The 20,242-nt window shown below is 36.0% G+C and overlaps 3 protein-coding genes across 5 annotated transcripts; 1 reads left to right on the plus strand and 2 right to left on the minus strand.

Moving 5' to 3' along the window:
• Nucleotides 1-5,530: 5,530 nt before the first annotated feature.
• On the minus strand, nt 5,531-6,497 carry LOC111782113 (protein LIGHT-DEPENDENT SHORT HYPOCOTYLS 4-like). Its single transcript, XM_023662910.1, has 2 exons — nt 6,242-6,497; nt 5,531-6,150 (listed from the first exon to the last, which is right to left on the minus strand). Exons 1-2 carry the CDS (start codon nt 6,322-6,324, stop codon nt 5,670-5,672), a joined length of 564 nt encoding a protein of 187 aa, XP_023518678.1. The 5' UTR covers nt 6,325-6,497; the 3' UTR covers nt 5,531-5,669.
• A 1,532-nt stretch (nt 6,498-8,029) lies between these two features.
• On the minus strand, nt 8,030-12,008 carry LOC111782105 (protein CHUP1, chloroplastic-like). The gene is made up of 7 exons (XM_023662899.1): nt 10,868-12,008; nt 9,767-10,720; nt 9,553-9,684; nt 9,193-9,374; nt 8,993-9,104; nt 8,678-8,821; nt 8,030-8,598 (listed from the first exon to the last, which is right to left on the minus strand). Exons 1-7 carry the CDS (start codon nt 11,606-11,608, stop codon nt 8,518-8,520), a joined length of 2,346 nt encoding a protein of 781 aa, XP_023518667.1. The 5' UTR covers nt 11,609-12,008; the 3' UTR covers nt 8,030-8,517.
• A 4,548-nt stretch (nt 12,009-16,556) lies between these two features.
• Nucleotides 16,557-20,149, plus strand: LOC111782198 (UDP-arabinose 4-epimerase 1-like). 3 transcript variants are annotated; one of them, XM_023663018.1, is made up of 11 exons: nt 16,557-16,840; nt 17,367-17,551; nt 17,682-17,806; nt 18,022-18,135; nt 18,218-18,325; nt 18,404-18,495; nt 18,596-18,737; nt 18,840-18,934; nt 19,082-19,211; nt 19,321-19,465; nt 19,566-20,149. In XM_023663018.1, exons 2-11 carry the CDS (start codon nt 17,491-17,493, stop codon nt 19,790-19,792), a joined length of 1,239 nt encoding a protein of 412 aa, XP_023518786.1. In that variant the 5' UTR covers nt 16,557-16,840; nt 17,367-17,490; the 3' UTR covers nt 19,793-20,149. The 3 variants fall into 3 exon arrangements, with proteins under 3 accessions (XP_023518786.1, XP_023518788.1, XP_023518787.1); XM_023663020.1 differs by lacking the exon at nt 16,557-16,840 and adding an exon at nt 16,871-17,116; XM_023663019.1 differs by lacking the exon at nt 16,557-16,840 and adding an exon at nt 17,136-17,210.
• Nucleotides 20,150-20,242: the final 93 nt, after the last annotated feature.

The raw sequence follows: 20,242 nt of genomic DNA on the forward strand, positions 1-20,242 counted from the left end.
GTTAGTTTAAGGTTTAGGGTTTGATAAGCAATAATGCCGGGTGGATTAAGGACAAAGAAAATAGATTAATAAAGAAATAAAAGGAAATGGATAGCTATGATATGATTCAGAAGTATATAATAATAATCTTTTTAAGATCACATTTTGATTGAACATTACAAGAGATTTTTTTGCATTAAAAGACACAATTTTCTCTCTTTCTCTCTCTAAAAGTGGAGAGAGAGAGAGAGAGAGAGAGAGAAAGGAATTGGTTGGCTTTGGGGTTTGGGAGATGGAATTTTCAAAGTGCCAATCATCATTTACGGAATCACACACCACAACCAACCAACCTGTATTCTTTGATGAGACATTTTGAGAATCTCTGATATCATGAGAGGGTTTTGTCTCTCTTCTTCTTCTCTAATAAAATTCCGATACATAAATTGATATTAATTATATACCATACCTCGTGTTCGTGCCGTTAACGATATCAATTAGAACAGTGTTTTGATATCAAGAGATTTGAGATTTTAATCTTCCTTATACCTATATGTTATTACGTCCCTTGTAAACGTAAACATGTCATGCCTTATTTTGATTCTCGAGTTGTGTTTGATGTTGATTTTCGAGTCGTCTTCAACCACGAGATTAGAGATTTGAATCTCACTACTTGGAAATATCGTTAACGATTAAGAACCGAACAAATTCTATGAAGGGTTTTGTTTATTTATTTTTTATTCTTATTATGTGTCTTCCTCATTTAAAACCTTATGATATTGCCATGTGAGGCAAGCTCCTTTACATGAATATAATAGTCATAACCATAGAGTTCTCTCATTCATTATTATTTAAAGAATTCCTTCGTAATAGATGGCCTTTAAATTGCCAACTTTCACCGCAAATAATTGGCATCACGATTGGAATAAATTTATTTTTCTAAAATAAATTATATAAAATAAGATGCCTGCAACCTCATCAACTTGTTTATAATTATTTAATTTCCACCTGGCATTGCGGGTGTTGTGACACGTGGCCACTACTTTTAAAATACACATCGACCATATTTATAAATTATTAAATATCTTGAAGATCAAGTACATATTATGGAATATTATTTTCCTACGTGGGAAGATGGAATTTTGTGATAGGTGGATAAATTAAAGAAATAATTGCCTCCTACAACAACAACTTTTGGTTTCGAATTTTTCATTTTAAAAAATTAAATCTTGAGATCTATATTTTAATAATTCATTTTTTGAATGGTCATTGTTAATTTTAGTACAGATCTCAAAAATTAATTAAGATTAATTAACCTAATCCAAACACAGCCCATTTGCATTAATAATTTAAATAATGACCAAGAATTTTGTCTGTATATGGGTTACTAGTCTACACGTAAAATATAATAATTAATTGATAAGTTTGTGGTCGGTTAGAGACAATGACCCTCCACATACTTTCATATTGGTATGATATTCTCTATTTTGAATATAAATTCTCGCGATATCATTCCCCTTGAGTATAAACAATGGTGACTTTATTTTTTATTTCGGCTATTACTCAAAGAGACAACAACCTTTCACATGTCTTTACGTTGTATGATAGTCCATTTGGATATAAGCTTTCATGACTTTGTTTGAAATGAAAATTTCGTCTCTTTCAAAGAAAGAATTATTTAATACAACGGCTATAATTTGGTTGTCATATGAAAATTTGAAATATGATTCGTCCCTAATAACCATCCCATATAAATTTGAAATATGCTTGTTCTATGGTATATCCAACGATGTGAAACTAGGGATCGTATAATTTTTTTAATAATTTAAAGATATGAGAGGTTGGTTGAAGCAATGAAGCATGCAAGAACATTAAGGCATGTCCAAATCCGACCAAATTGAATGGAGTGAAAATATCAGATGTATGTTTGTAATGAAATGAGTCAGACAACAAAATCAATGATCAATGTACTGCTTGGTGTAGCTGCGTTGCAGGGATTTTTCCCAACTTTGATGATGATAATATAGGCATTTAGATTTCTGGGTTTTGGTTAGATTAAGTAAAAATCAATACAATGGCTTAGAAATTATACAAAGGAGGGTTGAGATTTGCGTAATTCATGTCTCAATCATATTTCGTAGATTGCAAGAGATGGTGTTCTTTATTTAACGTAAGCATGTAGTTAGATCCCTTTTTTGTGCTCATTTCAAGATTAGTACGTGTGAGATAGTGAGATGATGAGCGTAAAAGGTCGAAATATATCATCTTTGTTGAGTTTAAAAGAGTGTTCAAAAGGGTTATGCTCATCTTAAGGAAGAACAATCTACAACAAGCAGAAGCGATCCGTCGTTCAGTGGCACAACTTCCTTGGTATGTTTCTTGTACCCCATAGGCTTCAACGATGTCTTTAGACCCACAATAAATGGAATTAGGGACATGTGTGCCTAGAGCCAAAATGGAGGGTAATCATAATGTTCCTTCTATACATAAAGGGGGCCTAACCACTTTTTGAGGTCCAAAAACAGCTCTTTCTAATCAAGTTCATCAACTCACGATGAAGCTAAAATTAGGCAACCAAATCAAAGGGTGTTTGGCCAAGAACCTTTCTTTATCAATTCCATTCATATTATATATCAAAATTGGGACTTTGTGGCCTTGCTGGCTACTATAGCATGACCCAACTTGTGTTTCTAGGCACAACTCTCAACTTGATGTGCAATCACCCACATGGCCCCATTTCAACATACACTGTTTACCATGTTTAGTCAACCCCAATCCCAACCCCAAAAGAATAGTTAATATAATTGAATGGAATAGCGGATGAAGATGGGCATATATGATGGTATGAACAAAACCTCAAAGTTGTCTCTTTACAGCCAAAACATGTTTTGTTGTGTGGAAGAAGGGCTCGGTAGAGTGCGGTGGGATACACAAAAGAGCAGCATAGATGAATAGGGTGCAGGGAAGTGGCACTAGACCAGGCCAACCCATGAAGCATTTTCCTCAAGCTAACCTCTTCCTTCAATTTTGGCTTTAACTTTTTTCCTTTTACATGCTTGGGCTTGGTTTTTGTCTGCCCTTTCGCTTTTCATGGCATTATATGCATGAATATTATATACAAAAAACATACATATATATGATGTTTCAATTGTGCTTCTCTTTTGTTGGGCATCACTCCCTTTATACAATTCTTTGCTTTTTGCATGATACGATATAGGGATTGATGCAAAGTGGCGTTTCATGATGTTGACAAACCTCTAATTCCTTTCCTTTTCATTTTCTTCATCAAATTCTCTTCTTATATTCCTTCTTTCAAAAGGGATAGCTGTTATACTCTAAACACTTCTGAGTGGATGGATACACCAACGCATAGTCAGGGAAGGATATCATTTCCATTGTATAGGTTTATATATAATAGCCAAAATTAGTGGTTTAGGTGCCCCAGATAATTGAGATATTTGTATCTATTGCAATTAGTGGGCGTTAAATCATCATTGAACCTGGAAAAGAAAGTGGATGATAAAACACTATTACCGCATGAAATTATAAAATTGAAAACATAACCGTTTTTATTGGTAAAAGTCGCCCATTTCTTTAGGATAAAAGTAAAAAGGTAAAAGCTTTCCTCGTCTTTTTAACTTTGACCATACATATCACATCCATCTCTTCACTATGATTGGTAGGTGTATAAAATGTTACCAAATCTTGTTTTGCTTAACAATCTATAGCACCTTTTTCTTTTAATATTGTTTTTGGAAGATTTTTAAGCATGCCCTTAACTGCCCAAGTAGCCATTATCTTACTTTGCTTTGACGTGGGATGAAATGTCGAAGCTTTTTCCTTCCTTTAAGGGATATGTTAGATCTCATACCCTTATCTTTATCTTATCTATCACATATCAAAAGATGGAACCATTTGAAATATCAATTCAGTTTTACACTCCCATAAATTTTTTATGTTCGACTCAGATTCCAGTTCTATGAATAATGTGACTGTTGACTTTGACAGTTTCGGTGATTCTGTCGAACGAGGTGACGGGTCGGGGCATTCCGAGACTTCCAGATGAGTTGGCAAATGGTTAGGAAAACTTGTTTGAATAGGGTGCGGGGGAGAATTTGGTGTGGCCAAGAAAGAGGTGGGAGGGTCAAATAGAGAGGCCAGAACGTAGGAGTATGTTATGGAAATAATCCAACAATTTGCATATTCAGAAAATGAATGTACCAAGTAGAGTCGTAACAAACGGTCTCTTGGTTTTGTTAGGCTTTTTCCTCGCTCAGTTCATTCATGTATTCCTTCTAAACTCGGGTGTGACAATACATATAGTTATAACATATGAAAACAAATGATTTATACTTCTCAAGTAAATAATAATTGGGCAGTAGGGAAAAAATGATGATATTTACCTCTTCATACTCGTCAAAATTTCGAGTATCTAATTGGTCGTGGATTCCTGGGATGATGATTGCTTCCATTTGATATAATTTATCCCATTGTATGTATACCTTTAAACCATGGATGCGCCTAACGAGAAACACTTGGTAGCAGCTGCATGGGCTGCAGCAGCAAGGGGTCGTAAATGCATGCTATATCATCCATCCAGTTGTTAGAAGGTGTCTTTTGGGCTGGCCTGCAACGACATTAAGAACTCAGTTCTCCATTTCCAGATGAAGCAGAGGAAATTATGAGGCTTGATGTCTCTAAAAAGCAGAGGAAATTCATATTCCTTAAACAAAATCATAAATGATATTTGATTAGCAGTTCCTATAAAGTGAAAAATACATTACAAAAGAACTTATTTTATATCTCTGTATTCGTTGCTGTAAGTGATAATCACAAATCGAGTGGCGCAATTCGGCTGCAATTGTTACATGGTCCGCAGGATTACGAGCTAAAACGATTCCAATTTGGGGTTAATGAAAATTGTAGCTTGGCGCAACTCATAGTGTCGTTGAAATCGAAGCTGGTGTCTGCTGAAGTCGGCTTTCGGTTACCGCCACCAGGCATTGGAGTTGATTAGCGTAGACGACACAATAGAAAGGTCTTGACACGTCTCACTTACTTAGGGTCGAGGCCGGCGACGGCCACGTCGACTCCGGTGAAGGCAGTCGATGATTGGGTCTTCCAATCTCCACCGCCCACGTGTCTGATTGATTGACCCAAACTTTTTATTTTAAAAATAGTTTTAAAACAATTATAAAAGTTAAAAATAAAAGTAGAAGATAAAAAGAAAAGTTTATATCTATATAATTTGCGAAAATAAATACGAAAATAGCATCTAAAAATAAACGTTTTGTTAAAATAATAAATACGTAAAATAATGATGAAGTTGAGAAATGTAAGAATATGATGAGCGAGCACTTATTTTAATGCATTATAAAGGGATAAGACAATTAATGTCTATTTTTCTTCCTAAAATCTAATTTTTATTTGTAGTCATGAACTTGGAAATTGTCTTAATATATATAATCATAGTTTGCGATTTTTTTTATAAAAAAAAAAAAAAAAAAANAAAAAAAAAAAAAAAAAAAAAAAAAAAAAAAAAAAAAAGTCAAGATAGGCAATGGGGTAATTAAAAACAAGATAATGGGATTTTACACAGGTAGCTAAGCATAATGAAATGGCTAATTTAATTACAACAAAAACACGTAGGATTAATTAATTTGATGGGATTAATAGGTTGGATGGAATTGTGTTCATGAAGCCGAGTGATCCAAGAAGAGAATGGGTTGATCCTCTTGGGCATGGGCATGTCGCTGGTGCTTCTTCAGAGGAGGCAAGGCGGATTTCTTACGCTTCTTCTTCTCGTAAGCGATTCCTCTGGCTTTAGCCTGCGAGTCTCTAACTTCCCTTAAGTAGAGCCTGACGGCTCGGCTGCCAAAGGGGTTGGTCTCCGGGTGGCCACCGTTCTCCTCAAATGCAGCGCGGAGGCGGCCGATGAGTGCGTCGAGGCTGCCCCAGGCCTGTCGAAGTGGGCAGGGGCAGGGCACAGGTGGGTGTGGGTGGCCGAAGAAGGGGCAGCAAGAGGTGTGGACCTTGGTCTTTCCGAACTGGTCCAGGTAGCGGAGGAACTCCAGAATATGAGCTCCGCTGCAGCGCGAGAGTGTGAGTGGAGGGCGGTGGTTGTTTAGGTACTGCCCGAAGGTGTTCCAGTCTCGCCGCTTCTGTGACTCGTACCTGTGTTGGTTACAATTAAAAGGCCAAGTTGAATTAATAATAAGAAATAAATTGGTGTATAATTTGCAGAAAAGCGATGAGAAGCAAGCACCTGGTGGGTGCAGGTGGGTGTGGAGATGGAACCAAGAGAGGATAGTGGAGGTGGTTGTCGGAGGAAGCTTCCAAAGCCAACATGATTGGGTATTGGTATAAAAGTGTGTGGTTAATAATATGAAGTGAAAATGGGTAGGAAGGGAGGTAGTTAGAGAAGAATGGGAGGAACAATAAGGTGGGAAGAAGGGAGAGAGGGAGTGGAAGAATATATAAAGGGGAAGAGAGAGATGGTGAGCGACAGAGAGGGCCTATGGATTGAATATCATTTCCAAACCTCATATCTAACTTCAGTATTCCCACAAACTTTATTATTTTTCTCTCAAAGCACTCACTCAGATTCTATACTAATCTCTCTCAAATCACATCTCTTTTTCTTATAACTATATATTTTTTTTTAAATTTAAAATTTTTAAAAATCCTGTGGATGGAGCATCCTATTATATTTTTACTGCTTATTCCATCTCAATATTCTACAAATAATTAAATATTTTTAAAACCTATATAATTAATAACTAAAACAATCGAGTATTTTGGAAAAAGAGTTAGTGGAGAGTTGAGTTATTTTTTTGGAAGATGTATGATGCTGTTGGAGAGTGGAGAGAGGAGAGATATTCTAAGAGGAATTCCCGAAAAAGATAAGCAGAAGCAGACGAGTTGGAGATGGAAATTTGGAAGGGGAGATTGGGAAATTTGGGGCAGAATAAGGCGTAAAAAGCACCATTTTCCGCCGGTGGGATGGAAAGTTTTCATCTGCCGTGGGATCGTGGTGGATGTGACTACTAAGCTTTCCGTGGCAGTTCGATGGGACGGGAATGGCTCCAAAATTTCGCGTAAATCCCCAACTACAGGTCACATCACTTCAATTTCTTACTCACTTTACTGTTCATTGCGTATTTCCAAATCAATTAATTACCCAACCAACACAATTTCCCCCACACCCTAATTTTGCTATCAAATCATGTCCATTCCAATTATATTCTTACATTTTCTATATATATAGTAATACATGGTGTGTTCTGTAATGTGAGGAAGAAGCAGTAATCGTAGTTCTTGACAAAAGTGCCCTAGTTAGAACACAAGCTATGAATGTGGCCCAGATACTTAACATCTTGACACACAGTGGTACTATATAGTACTAGACAATGGTCTTTTCTTCTGCAACAACATCAGAATTTACCAATAAATGAAGTTTTCAATAATAAATATTGGCTGTAAGAGGTGGGGGTGGGCTAGCAAGAGCCAGGAGTTAGCAAAAATGAGGAGAGATGGAAAATCAAGCAACAAGGTAGAAGAAAAAAGACAGAATAGGGTGATGGAGTGGAGGCTTACTTTTTTTTTTTCTTTTTTTAAATTGTTTATGGGGTTGGCAGAGTGTTGTTTGTCTGCCTCTTTTGTAGTTTGGCGCCCAAGATGGGGTAAATACAGGCAATGTTAGGTCTTTTCTGTATGTCAAATCTTCCAGTCCTTTCGTATTTCCCTTTCCACCACTGCTTTAGATTTCATCAATCATCCAAATCCACCTCCTTCTCACCATTTATTGGATCCCTCAATTCGCTTCTTTTCTTTTCCTCTTTTTAAGTTGATTTGTTTTTTGATCTTTTTGTTTAGAGTGTTCGTCTTTTTAACAAAAACACATAATGGTTGTCTGAGAGGATGTGATTTCTGGACTTGTCTTTGGATTTATACAAAAATATCAGGAAAAATAAGTGCAGATAGATATTTCAGAGTTTTTTATAATTTGTTCTGTAGGAGGGATTGATTTTGTTTTTAGAATAATTGAAGGTGATGTGATTTGAAAGCCATGCACCTGTGCTTTGTGATTTCAAATTCTCTCAATATTTACAAGAAATACAATCACAGCCTTTGAAACATTTCTCTAAGAGACAATAGAAACCTGTTTTCTTATTGAACACACACGTCCACATGCCCAAAAATCATTAACTAACAAACTCAAATTCCACAAAGACGTTTGCTTTGGAGGAGGAACTTTGGTTCATGAAGAGAGTAGGAAGGATGACAGAGGACAAAAATATAGTTCATTGAAGATCTATCTGATTGAGTAAGACCAAAGCTCCCTGGCTTATCCAGCAGCTATAAGTTCCAAATCCAAAAATGTCCCATATAAGAGGAAAGATGAACACCACTCATGACTCATGACTCATGTGACCTCTTGACTTGATTAATGTATTGCCAGCATGAGCATGGTGGCTAGCTGCTTACCGAGTTAGTAAACCAAAATTAACCGATGTCACTCAATGCTCTGTCCTGTAACTTTCACTTCTTGTTGAGAAGGTTTGCCAAGTTCCGCAGATCCTCAAATGCATGCATTGTTTCTGCATCGAAGCCTCCTGCAAACTGCACCCGGGGAAAGGAAAATCAGCAAAACCATATGTCCGTTTTCCTGAAGAAAAATGCAGTGAGAAGGAATGCTTACCTGATGAATTCTAAACGCATATCTCACTCCTTGAAGAAGCATGTAATCCATCGCGGGATCTTTCTCTGATGAACTCTTTGACTGAAGCTCCATTGCTACTCTCTTCATGTACATCTTAGCCAACTTCACCGAACCCAACTTTATCTACAACATACAGTTCAATTTTGGTTCGTTCAGATACACTTAGACTACGGTTGTTATTTAGAAATTATCCAGCAAAAATAGGGCAGCGTGTTCTTGAACCCAACTCTTAATCTACAACATTGAGCTCAAAAGTGCTCTTCCTAAGGCATATGACATGTTATGAAGTTTTACCTTGCTTATGATCCCATTGTCGAGCATCCAATCTATGGGAATTTGAAACTCTTTGCAATTTCGCATCAATGATTCTCTCATCCGGAGAAGGTTGTAACTACTACGCTCCATCCTGATTGCATAAAGACATTGTTTAGCCTAATTGACTTCAAGGAAAACAAACCAAGTCAATATATGGAAAGGAAGCTTTAGGTCCTTACTTCTCTGATAAAGTAACCATTTTCTTCAGAGCAATTTCACAAGGCAATCGGGGATCATCTTTGTAGGCTGAGATTTCACACTCCAATTTCTTTAGATCTCTGTACCCAAACGCTGCTTCTCGCAATGTGTCGGCCTTTCTCTCTGGCCAATCAAAGTGCTTCAGAACTGCCCTTTCATCCACCTTTGAGGATATTAATCGTCAGCAAAGTAATCAACTCTTCAACAAAATGATTTATAGGATGTTCATAGAAATATCAACCTACAGCATGCATTCTTTTACTTGTTACTCCTTTTAAGTTCAAATTCTTTCTATTATGTCTGAATCAGATGCACTAAATTTAAGAGAAATGAAGGAATACCAGAAAGCAAAGTTCATCATCAAGCCACTTCACAAATGCCACTACATCTTCAATCTTCAGATAAACTGCATTGTTGACCTCTCTTATCAGTGAATTTACAAACTCTCCCTGGGTCTCAATATCTGCCTTTATCTGTAAAAGTATGAAACATCATTTATGTCTTCTAGTAAGAGAACTACGATCAGAAAGGAAGATGATATGATCGAGAACTTACAGCAAGCAAATGGGATGAGCGATTCTCAATTTCCCCAATCATGCTGCTTCGGACATTTGAAACATCTGGAACATTGCATATGGCTCCATTGGAAGAATCTTTTCTAGAATCTCTCTTCATAAGTGAATGGTAGAATTCAACCACTTGTGGAGCTCGTTGCACCATTCCCGTGGAGCTCCTCGCAGCGAACTTTGGAAGAAGAGGAGGGGGTGGAGGAGGCGGCGGCAGAGGTGGTGGGACTCGACCTGTGTTTTCTTCTTTAGGTTCACTAGAAATGGAGCAGGAAGGCCTTGGAGGGGGATTCGGTATGCGCAAGGCTCGTTTCTCCACATCTAAAGAGGCAAAATTCCTGTTAGTTTCATGACTATTTTCCAAAATATGAGGCCTTTGAATAACGCCCAAATCATATTTCTGAGAGGAAAGAGGATCTGCTTCTTTTTCCAACTCTTTTGCACATATGAAGCCATCCGATTGCCTCCTCTTGTTTGGCTCCAATTCTTCAGGCCAGCATTTGGCTCCACTAATGGAGTGTCTTCTTCTGGGGCTTCTTTCTTCCTCTGTATCAACCCAATTTTTGCCTAAAAGACTATCATTATTATCCGAGCAGTCTAAGTTAGACAAGTCCTCATCAGTAATAGGCCATTTCTTCAACTTCTTAATTGCGTTTATTCTCTTTGCATTATTGTAATCCATGTGCTCCTTCTGGCTGGATAGTGATCCAACAGGTTCACTAGTCCTCTCCATTGCCTGAGGGCTGGATGGGCTATCAGAATTTGCTGAGGGGCACGAGTTGCGAAGCTCACTCCTCAAACAGGAATTGACCCACCTAAGGTATGCAAGTTCCTCAACCTCATTTAATCTGCTCATCTGCAGACCTTCAACTTGCTTGCACAAATCTTCATTTGTGTGTCTCAGCAAAGATGCCTCTGCTTTAATCTTTGCAACAGCTTCGCTCTAGTAGTAATAACNAAAAAAAAAAAAAAAAAAAAAAAAAAAAAAAAAAAAAAACACATGATGCAGCTGAGGTACATGTGTTACATGTTTCGTAAACATTAAGAGAAAAAACTGCCCATCCAACACAAACATCACAATGTTACCTACCTCAGAATTCTTTGCTAGACAAGCGAGCTCAGATTCCACAGAAGAAAGCCTGCAAGCAAGATTCCTCTTCTGGAGCTGAAGTTCCTTATTCAAGCGTCTCAACTCAACAACTTCCACTTCCACGTTTAGAGGTGCAGTCTGCGGCTCTTCTGGCTTCTCAGAGATTGATGATGCAGCTACTAATTGCTCGGACAGGGCTCTTCTATCTTCTTCCAATAGACCAAATTTCTGAGTAAGACCCTCTAGTTCAGCTTTCTTTTCCTCAAGCTCCCTCTCGAGTTCAAAATTTCTAGTATTCCGCTGAAGTTCTGCAAGTTCGTTCTGAAGTTCGAATTCCCTCTGCTTGGATTCGTTAAGCAAACTTCTGAGTTGATCGAGCTCAACGAACAAATCTCGAGAAGATTGTCTGCGGTGGGTCTGATACGACTGTGGATGAACTTGAGCGGGATTTGGCGAACAGGTTAAATCCCCAATAAGCGAACGCTTGATGCGAGTATGAGAAGGAACAGACTTCTCCTTCTGATTTACCAAATTCGAGCTGGTGAGTGGTGCTTTCTTGGATTGAAGATTGCTCTGCGCCTTAGTTTTCTTGTCTGTGGAGAAACCTTTCACAATGTGCGAACCCCAGGAAGAAGCAGCCCTCAATTTGGAACCATTTCCACTGCCTCCTTTGGTATACTGATTTTGATCAGCAAACCTAGATGGTTTGCCTCTGTTTTCTGCTGGGTTATCCTCCTTCATTCTGAATATTCTGAATGAACCTTAAGAAACAAAGACGGAGACAAGAATGGTTCCGTTGGAGAAACAGCCAAGTGAAACTTCATGACAATTTCTCCAGTTCCATTGTCGGAAATACAAACATGAAATGCTTCGAACAGTGGAGGTGGAGCCAAAGGGACAGAGATTGTTATTATTATTATTATTATGGCGGAGAAGAAAGGTTCGTGTGGGATAGACTAATTGGGAGCTCCAAGTCCGAGAAACATAGGGGAGGAGGGAGAAAGGAGTAAGATTGGGGGAGAAAGATGGCAGCTTTCTCTTTATGCCTTTAGTTTTGAAAATTTGAAATTTGAATTGTGTGTTATGTTTGAGCATCCGTTGGGTAATATCGAGGCCAGGGAGGGCAGAATGCAACGGTCATATTACTTCTCTGGGTTTGCACCTTCTTTATTAAATACTCCACATCCGTTTTGTAGTTCACTACCAATTGTTAGTTTCTTTAATGGCTCCGTTTGTTTTGTACTATTGAAGCAAATTTTGTTTTTCAAACCCTTCCTCACTCTTTTTCCTTCCCCGCAAAACTCACAACCACGTAACCATGATCATATTTCACAGTGAAAACCTGAAAACCTGAACCTTCACGGGAGAAGAGAGTCAAGTGTGATTAAGCGAAGCTCCTTCTCCTCTCCTTTTTTTTGACCTTTATCAAAGAAAAGAAGAATCTTCAATCATTCAATCAAATCATAATCAACTCTCATTGATCCTTTCTAAATTATAAGGAGAAAGACAAAAGCAAGATAGAAAAGAAAATCAAAATTTTGGATTAAATTGAAACATTAAATAGAGTAAAAAACGTCATTTAAATTTGGTAATCTTTACTGTTGCCTTACAAGGTTGACCTCAATCCAACTAACCCATGACCTAGTTCTCATCTTTGCTACTTTTTGGGCTATCAATATGCAGCTGAGAGGCCAACACAAATTGAATCAATTTGGCCCATTACAGATTGTGGGTCAAACTATCCCAAATTGAATTGATATGGCCCATCATAGCTAGTGGGTCAATCTATGTAGCTTGGGCTCTAATATTGTTGGCCACCCCAGTTTATTTTTAATATCTTTTTTGTACAGCGCATTTTTAATTTTCATGAAAGCATATATGTTTAAAAACAAACGAAGGTGGTTAGTTGGGGAAACTGACCTAATTATTTGTCTTATTGAAGATGTAATATAATATGGTGTCCCTTCTAAGCACCTTAGCTTTGACTCCATCTACCACCCCACACCAAAACCCACCACCTTCAAATATTAATTTCAACAAAATTCCCCAATTTTCAATTTTCTTTTTTTTCTTTCTTTTTTCCTTTTACACCTTTACTTCCATCATTTTTCAATAATCCATAATCAATAAGTAGATGTAAATACTCAACCATTACTAACCTTAATTAAGCTTTAATTTGACGTATAAGACTTCTTCATAATTAATCTTTTTTATTAATTAACGACACTTAATATATCTAATTAAATACTCATAATTGTCCTCGACTTAAATAGCAATTAGGAATCTTTCATTAATGAGAATTACTCACTTAAAATAGTTTAGTTAGTTGAATAATTAATGTGTAACACGTAATATTCTATAGCATATATTTTTACAACATAAATATAGTTTAATTGGTTGGGACATACATATTATAAATTAAAATATCCAACTTTCACCTATTATTTAACAACAAAAAATTCATTGTAAAGGTCAACTAAGAAATTGTATGCATTATATCCCATACCAACCTCTTTTTTTATATAACCATACCCGATATAATTATTAAATCAAAGAAGCTAGGCAATATAAATAAATATAAAAATAATCCTAAAGAATTAAAATAAGATTAAAATCAACATTATTTACAAATAATTGGACTAAAAATAAGCAGACGGCGGTTTTAGTCACCAAAATTTCAAAGAAAATGACCATTAACCCCACCCACCTAAGGGCTGCTCTTATCTCTTTAATTATTCGATACAAATTATTATTATTATTTTAATATTATAAAAATACAAGTGTTCCACGCCATGATTTGATTTAAAATTAGCATAGTTTATAAATTTGTAGCAATATAATTCATTTTTAAAATCTCTCTTATTTATTTTATTCGACTTTTCCTGTGCATGCAAACTCATGACCACAACTAATCAAAACATTAGACCACTAATTTAATGTTTAGTATTAATCGTGTTTAATTAATAATTTTAAAACTTTATATTTTCTTTATTTTTATTAATATAGTAGAATTACTAGTTCAATCCAAAATAAATTGCCTAACTTATTTTTGTTTGATAGTATTTATGAAAAAAAAAATCAAGTTTGTGAAGTCAACTTGCATAAAGAGACTAAACCTTATCTAAATATCGTATTTTTTTTAATTAAAAATAAGAAGAAGAAAAAAAAAAGACATGGTAAAACTCATCCCAACCAGTAAAAGCTTAGATTCTTGTGTGTTTTAGTATTTGGACTAATCCAAATTTACCATAACATTACTTTTCTTAAAAAATATTATAAATATATAAATTTTACTCTTTAACATTAATTAATATATAAATTATTTTACAAAATAATATCCAAAATGGAATATAAGATTTTAAAAAGTTCTCTAAACATAATAATAATAATAAATAAATAAAAGATATAGTGGGTGGAGTAAAATTTAAGTAAAGACATAGGAATCCTTTCTTAGGTATAATTAAAACCAACTCATAAAGCCCATTAAAAATAACTCTATATTTTAAATATTGTTTAAGAGTTGTAGTCTAAAAGCGACATGTGGCCATGAAAATCAGGCAAATTAAGAAAATTGGGGGCATGTTCTTGCTTTCAATTGAAATAAAGTGAGGGAAATAAATAAATTATTTAAATAATTTAAACTAAAAAATTTCCCATTTTAATTAAAAAAAAAAAAAAATGAATCGATTGGTTTCTTGATCAAAAAAATTTATCGTTGGAATTGCGTTGACATGTCATGTGGCTCGAGATTCAAGAGTTGTTATAACCGAATACATAGAAAATTCATTTCTACCATATGGACTACATCACCTGTTCTTCAATTAATTGAGTATTAACATTCCAACAAAAATCTAAAATCCATTTTTTCTTAAATCAACCTTTATAACTTTAATTTAAAAACAAGCATTGGATTATACTTCACAAATATTATTTATAGCTCATGAGCATATTTTAAAATTAAAATGGACAAATCGCAAAAGGGCAATTTTATTAAATTTTTTTTTAATAATAAAGTAGAAAATTGAGTCACTCTGTCAACAACGTGCAAATACAGAATACCAAACAATTAAAATAATAGTCCAAATGTCAACTATAGTTTTCAGCGTCAAAAAATAAAATAAAAATTAATTAATTAGAACTGGCAACCATATTATTGTTTTTTGTCACACCCCATCAAATGAAATAACTTTCATTTCCAAAATTATTAAATGCTACTGAGTTCTTTTTTTTTACGAAAAATAAATCTTCCATCCATTTTATTTCGTAATAAATCTTTCATCCATTCTCCCTTTCTCGAACCTTATCGAGTTGATAAAATTAATAAAATTTAATTGAATCGATTTAATTAGCGTACGAATAATTATTTCCTTGACGTTACTTTGCATAATTTTCAAAAAAATTACATACAAAAGTCAAGAGATGAATAGTAAAAAATAGACCTTTCTTCAACTTGATTTAAAAAAAGAAAATGTTTATTTTTGACAAAATTATTTCAAATCCCAAGGTAACGTCCATTGCCTTGGTTTGTTTGGTAATTTTGAGAAAGACAGGCATATGAATTTTCGTAAGTAATTTAATGCATTTAGAAGGGTACCATATTTGAACATTATGAATATTTAAATATGAAATGGAATAATAGCAACTGCTATTCATCGGTTACGACTAATCTTCCATCACCGTCACTATCAACCAAGAGGCCAATGTTATTTAAAATATAAGTAAAATAGAATAATTAGATAAAAATTAATAAATAAAAAAAAAAGTAAGAATAACCATACTTTTTCTCGATGAAGGTTTAAAATGATATTTAATAATATAAAACGAGTATATTATAGGAGTTGACATATTGATTCCACCACGAAAGTAGAAGTTTAAATTTCTCACTTTTAAACTAAAAAAAATATGTCAAGTTATATACTAAAAAAAAATTGAGAAAAAATTAAATATGATTTTTGTTGGGATTTTTTCATTCCATTCATGACTTTTAAAACAAAATCATTTCCATATGTTTAATGGTATGTTTGAAGAGTATTTACATTACTTAGATGTTCGCTAGAAGAATTGAGTCATGATGTTGCTCGATTTAATTTCAATTGACAAAAGAGTTATTTAACGAAATGTATGTCATTTAAGATTGTATGTGATAGACAGGCGCTCATACCACATATCACTAATTATCTAATGTGACTCATACGAGACAATGAGGCAACGAGGCAACAAAGACGAAGGAGTTGTGCACAAAATAGAGGAAGCAGTTGATGCTATTTAGATGGTGTATGTTGATATAGGGTTTAGGCAGGTATAAGATTGTAGGATTTTGATGTATTGGATGGGAGAGTAATGATAAGTAGAGAGAATGAAAAGCATTGGTAGGGGATAGAAGTTTAGAATTTGAGGAGAGAGACAGGCAATGAATGGGTATTCAAAATTGATATAGCTGTGGGCGTGTAATTGGCGTACCCAGAGAACCAACCCCCCACCCTTCCCTTACACAAACGCATCTCCCCCAGATCAAGATCAACCCCCCACCCTTCCCATACACAAACGCATCTCCCCCAGATCAAGATCATTGGGTGTCTGATATATTCCCCTGTCCGTTTCTTGTTGAAAATTCGACGCAAATGTTTGGACTCTCTTCTTCCCCCCCCCACACCCACCCACCTTCCAAACTATATTAGTAGGTTTGTATGGACGGATGCACGCTTTTCTCCGCCTTTTTTTCAACTCCTTCTCTTTTCTTCCTCCAAACGCTCCCCGCCCCCCTCCCTTCCTCTTCCCCTATTTCTCTTTCTACCCTTTCAAGCTTTCCCCCCTCTTCCTTTCTACTCAATTTCCCACCCCCTTTTTTCATGTGGGGTTTCCCCCAACGCGCTGACCCTCTGACTTCTTTTTCCTTTTCTACGATCATTTCATTTCCCCGTTCTATACCATCTTCTGCCTCTATTCTTCAGGATCTCCTCTCCTTCTTCTCTGGTGGGTTCTTCTCCCTTTTCTATCTATGCCTCCCTACCTCCTTCTAACGTCTTTTCTTTACCTGTTTCGCACACTTCCTTTGTTGATTACCATTTTTTTGCTTCTTTGATTGTTTCTCGATGTAATTTTCCATGGGTGGCATGGATCTCATGACCAAATTTCCCTTTTTTCTTTATTCTATTTCGTGTCTATTATCGTTCCATTGACTTTTTTTTGTGCCTCACATCATTTTGTGTATTGAGAATTGACTCTTCGTTTCTGGATTTTATTTCTCGGGTAAATAAGTGTGTGTATGTCTGTGTGTCTGAAAATGTCGTGTTAGCTGATTTGGTCATTGGGTTTTGCTTCCAGACATGGCTCTTGAATTACCGTAGTTTCTCCTCTACGAACTTATAATTTAAAATTCATCGGTCGCTTCTAACTTGAGTTTTCTTTTAAACAATTCTCTTGCAAGTGGTAAACTATAAGCAACGAGGTTTGACCATTCGTCCAGTATGATTGATTATTCTTTTCTGTTTCGTTGCAGGTCATCATAATTCATATCGAATTAATATCGAAGGCTAGATAGAATCTAGTTGTTCTTGGTGGTCGGGTTGCAGGCCGAGGATTGCTCTTCAAATCATCGGTCATTTAATTGAAGAAACTGGCAAATGCTAAATTTCGGCAGAAACAGAACTCAACAAAGGTCCACCAGATCTCTAGCATTAGGAGGTAACTTCTTCAGATCATCTTGAAAATAATTTTGAACCAAGAACAAATAATTGTTTCATGAGCAGTCTCTCAAACAAGCACAGTTTTCTAGGATTTATTATTTGGACTCTCAATTTTGACTTTCTTATAGGTATGGATTATCCAGATCCCAAAAAGAAAAACAACTTTGTGGGAAAAATTATCCTGGCCGCCACCCTCACAGCTTTATGCATTATCATGCTCAAGCAATCACCGGCTTTCAGTGCCCCAAGCCAGGTATCTCCTTCACCTTCTGCTTAGCTCTTTAGTCTATTTGTTAGCAGTTTAGATGGCCATGTTGATTGTCCTAATTCTTGTGATAACTGTTCATCTGAACCTGTTTGGCTCCTGAATGTTGCAAATTCTGAATTCTTTTCAGAACAAAGTGGTTTTCTATATGAAAAAGGATTAGTAGTGAGTCAAAATTGTTCTAAAATGTTACTTTTCTTCAGTTTGGGCTGCGTGAGCCGGGGGTAACTCATGTTCTAGTAACAGGAGGTGCTGGATACATTGGTTCACATGCTACACTAAGACTCCTTAAGGACAATTATCGTGTAACCATAGTGGTAAATCTCCTGACAGTTCTCAACTTCTCCTTATATGCCTTTTTCTTCTCTCCTCTGTATTAACCATTCTAACTTTTAATAGGATAACCTGTCACGAGGAAATCTCGGTGCCGTGAAGGTTCTGCAAGAACTATTTCCAGAACCTGGGAGGCTTCAATTCATTTATGCCGACTTGGGAGACCCCAAATCTGTACTGTCTTCACATATTCTGTTTAAGTGTTTCTTGAGAACGTTAGGATCAACTCTAAAAGTGAATGTTTGTTTTCAGGTTAACAAGATATTTTCAGAGAATGCTTTTGATGCTGTCATGCATTTTGCTGCTGTTGCTTATGTTGGTGAGAGTACCGTTCATCCACTGAAGTAAGCATTCTTTCTTGAAGAACTCTTTTTCTTTTCTTTTGCAAGAATTGTCTGCTGGAAAAGAAAAGCATATTGATTATAACGTTTTCTTTTAATGTAGGTATTATCACAATATTACATCAAATACACTGACAGTTCTAGAGGCAATGGCGGCCCATGGTGTGAAGAAATTGATATATTCTAGTACATGTGCCACATATGGTGAACCGGAAAAAATGCCAATCACTGAAGAAACTCCACAAGTATTTTACTTGAACCTTCTGTAAATGATTGTGTTTTTATTCAAAATACTGAAACTTGAGTCCTTTATGAGCTTCAACTAACATTGATATGGTTGCCTGCAGCTCCCTATCAATCCTTACGGGAAAGCCAAGAAGATGGCAGAGGATATCATTAAAGATTTTTCCAAAACTTCAAAAATGGCAGTCATGATCTTGCGGTTGGTATTATTAATATTAACCGCTTGTTGAACACTTTTTTGTATCAGCTTGTCTTTATGAAACTTGTGTTCGTTCTCAGAGCTTTATTTTTTCTAATTATTATCACAGCTTACAAGTTTTGTTTCTGGGTATGTTTAAAACTTCAGATACTTCAATGTGATTGGATCAGACCCAGAGGGTAGGTTAGGTGAAGCTCCTAGACCAGAGCTTCGTGAGCAGGGACGAATTTCAGGTGCTTGCTTTGATGCAGCTCGCGGCATTATTCCTGGACTTAAGGTATGATTATCCTCTTTTTCGCCTGAAACGGCTTGCTTCATACTTGCATAAAAATTTCCTTCCTTTTCAGTTTTCATCTTTGTTTGCCATTAAAGTTGAAATATTGTAGGTTAGAGGAACAGATTACACTACACATGATGGAACTTGCGTCCGGGATTACATCGATGTCACTGATCTGGTTGATGCTCATGTGAAAGCTCTTGCAAAGGCAGAGGCTGGAAAAGTTGGAATATATAATGTTGGCACTGGAAAAGGTTTGCTCATCTCAAAATATGAAGGAAAAAAAAAAAAAAAAAACATACACTTCAACTACATTCCTCACAGCTCAGAGTTGTTTTTTGGTGTTTTAATCAGGTAGATCAGTTAAGGAGTTCGTAGAAGCGTGCAAGAAGGCAACTGGGGTTAAAATCAAAGTCGATTACCTTGACCGTCGACCAGGCGATTATGCAGAAGTCTATAGTGACCCAACAAAGATAAATAAGGAACTCAACTGGACAGCTCAGTATACAGATCTTGAACAAAGCTTAAAGGTAGCGTGGAGATGGCAAAAGTCACATCTTAAAGGCTATGGAAGCTCTTGAATGGCTCTCCATGAATGAAAGAAGGATTTAACTCTTTGAGGTATTAACTTCAGCTGTGCTTCTGTTGCTACTTCAGCAGATGGATTGGGAGCAGAGTGGTCGGATTTTTTTTTTTCTTTTTTTGTATCCAAATTTTACCTTTACATGAAGTTACATTCGATGCCCTTACATTATTATTATGCAGTAGTTTTAGGAAACAGTTCGTTTGTCACATGAATTTGAAACGATGTAGTTGAAAATAATGGGATGTCTGTGCAGAAATTGCCCTTCTTTGTCACCTGCTCCCTTTTGCCATCAACATCATCTGTTTGAGATTGTAATACTAGATTGTGCAATGAATGCGTTAAGTATGCCTAACGGGAAAATGAAATATGAGTTTTGGATCTGTTTTGCACTTGTTAGTCGTGAATGAAGGAAAATAAGCCATTTGCATGTATTCATGTCCTGAAA

Source organism: Cucurbita pepo, chromosome LG19 (assembly GCF_002806865.2).
Source record: "Cucurbita pepo subsp. pepo cultivar mu-cu-16 chromosome LG19, ASM280686v2, whole genome shotgun sequence".
Lineage (NCBI taxonomy): Eukaryota > Viridiplantae > Streptophyta > Magnoliopsida > Cucurbitales > Cucurbitaceae > Cucurbita > Cucurbita pepo.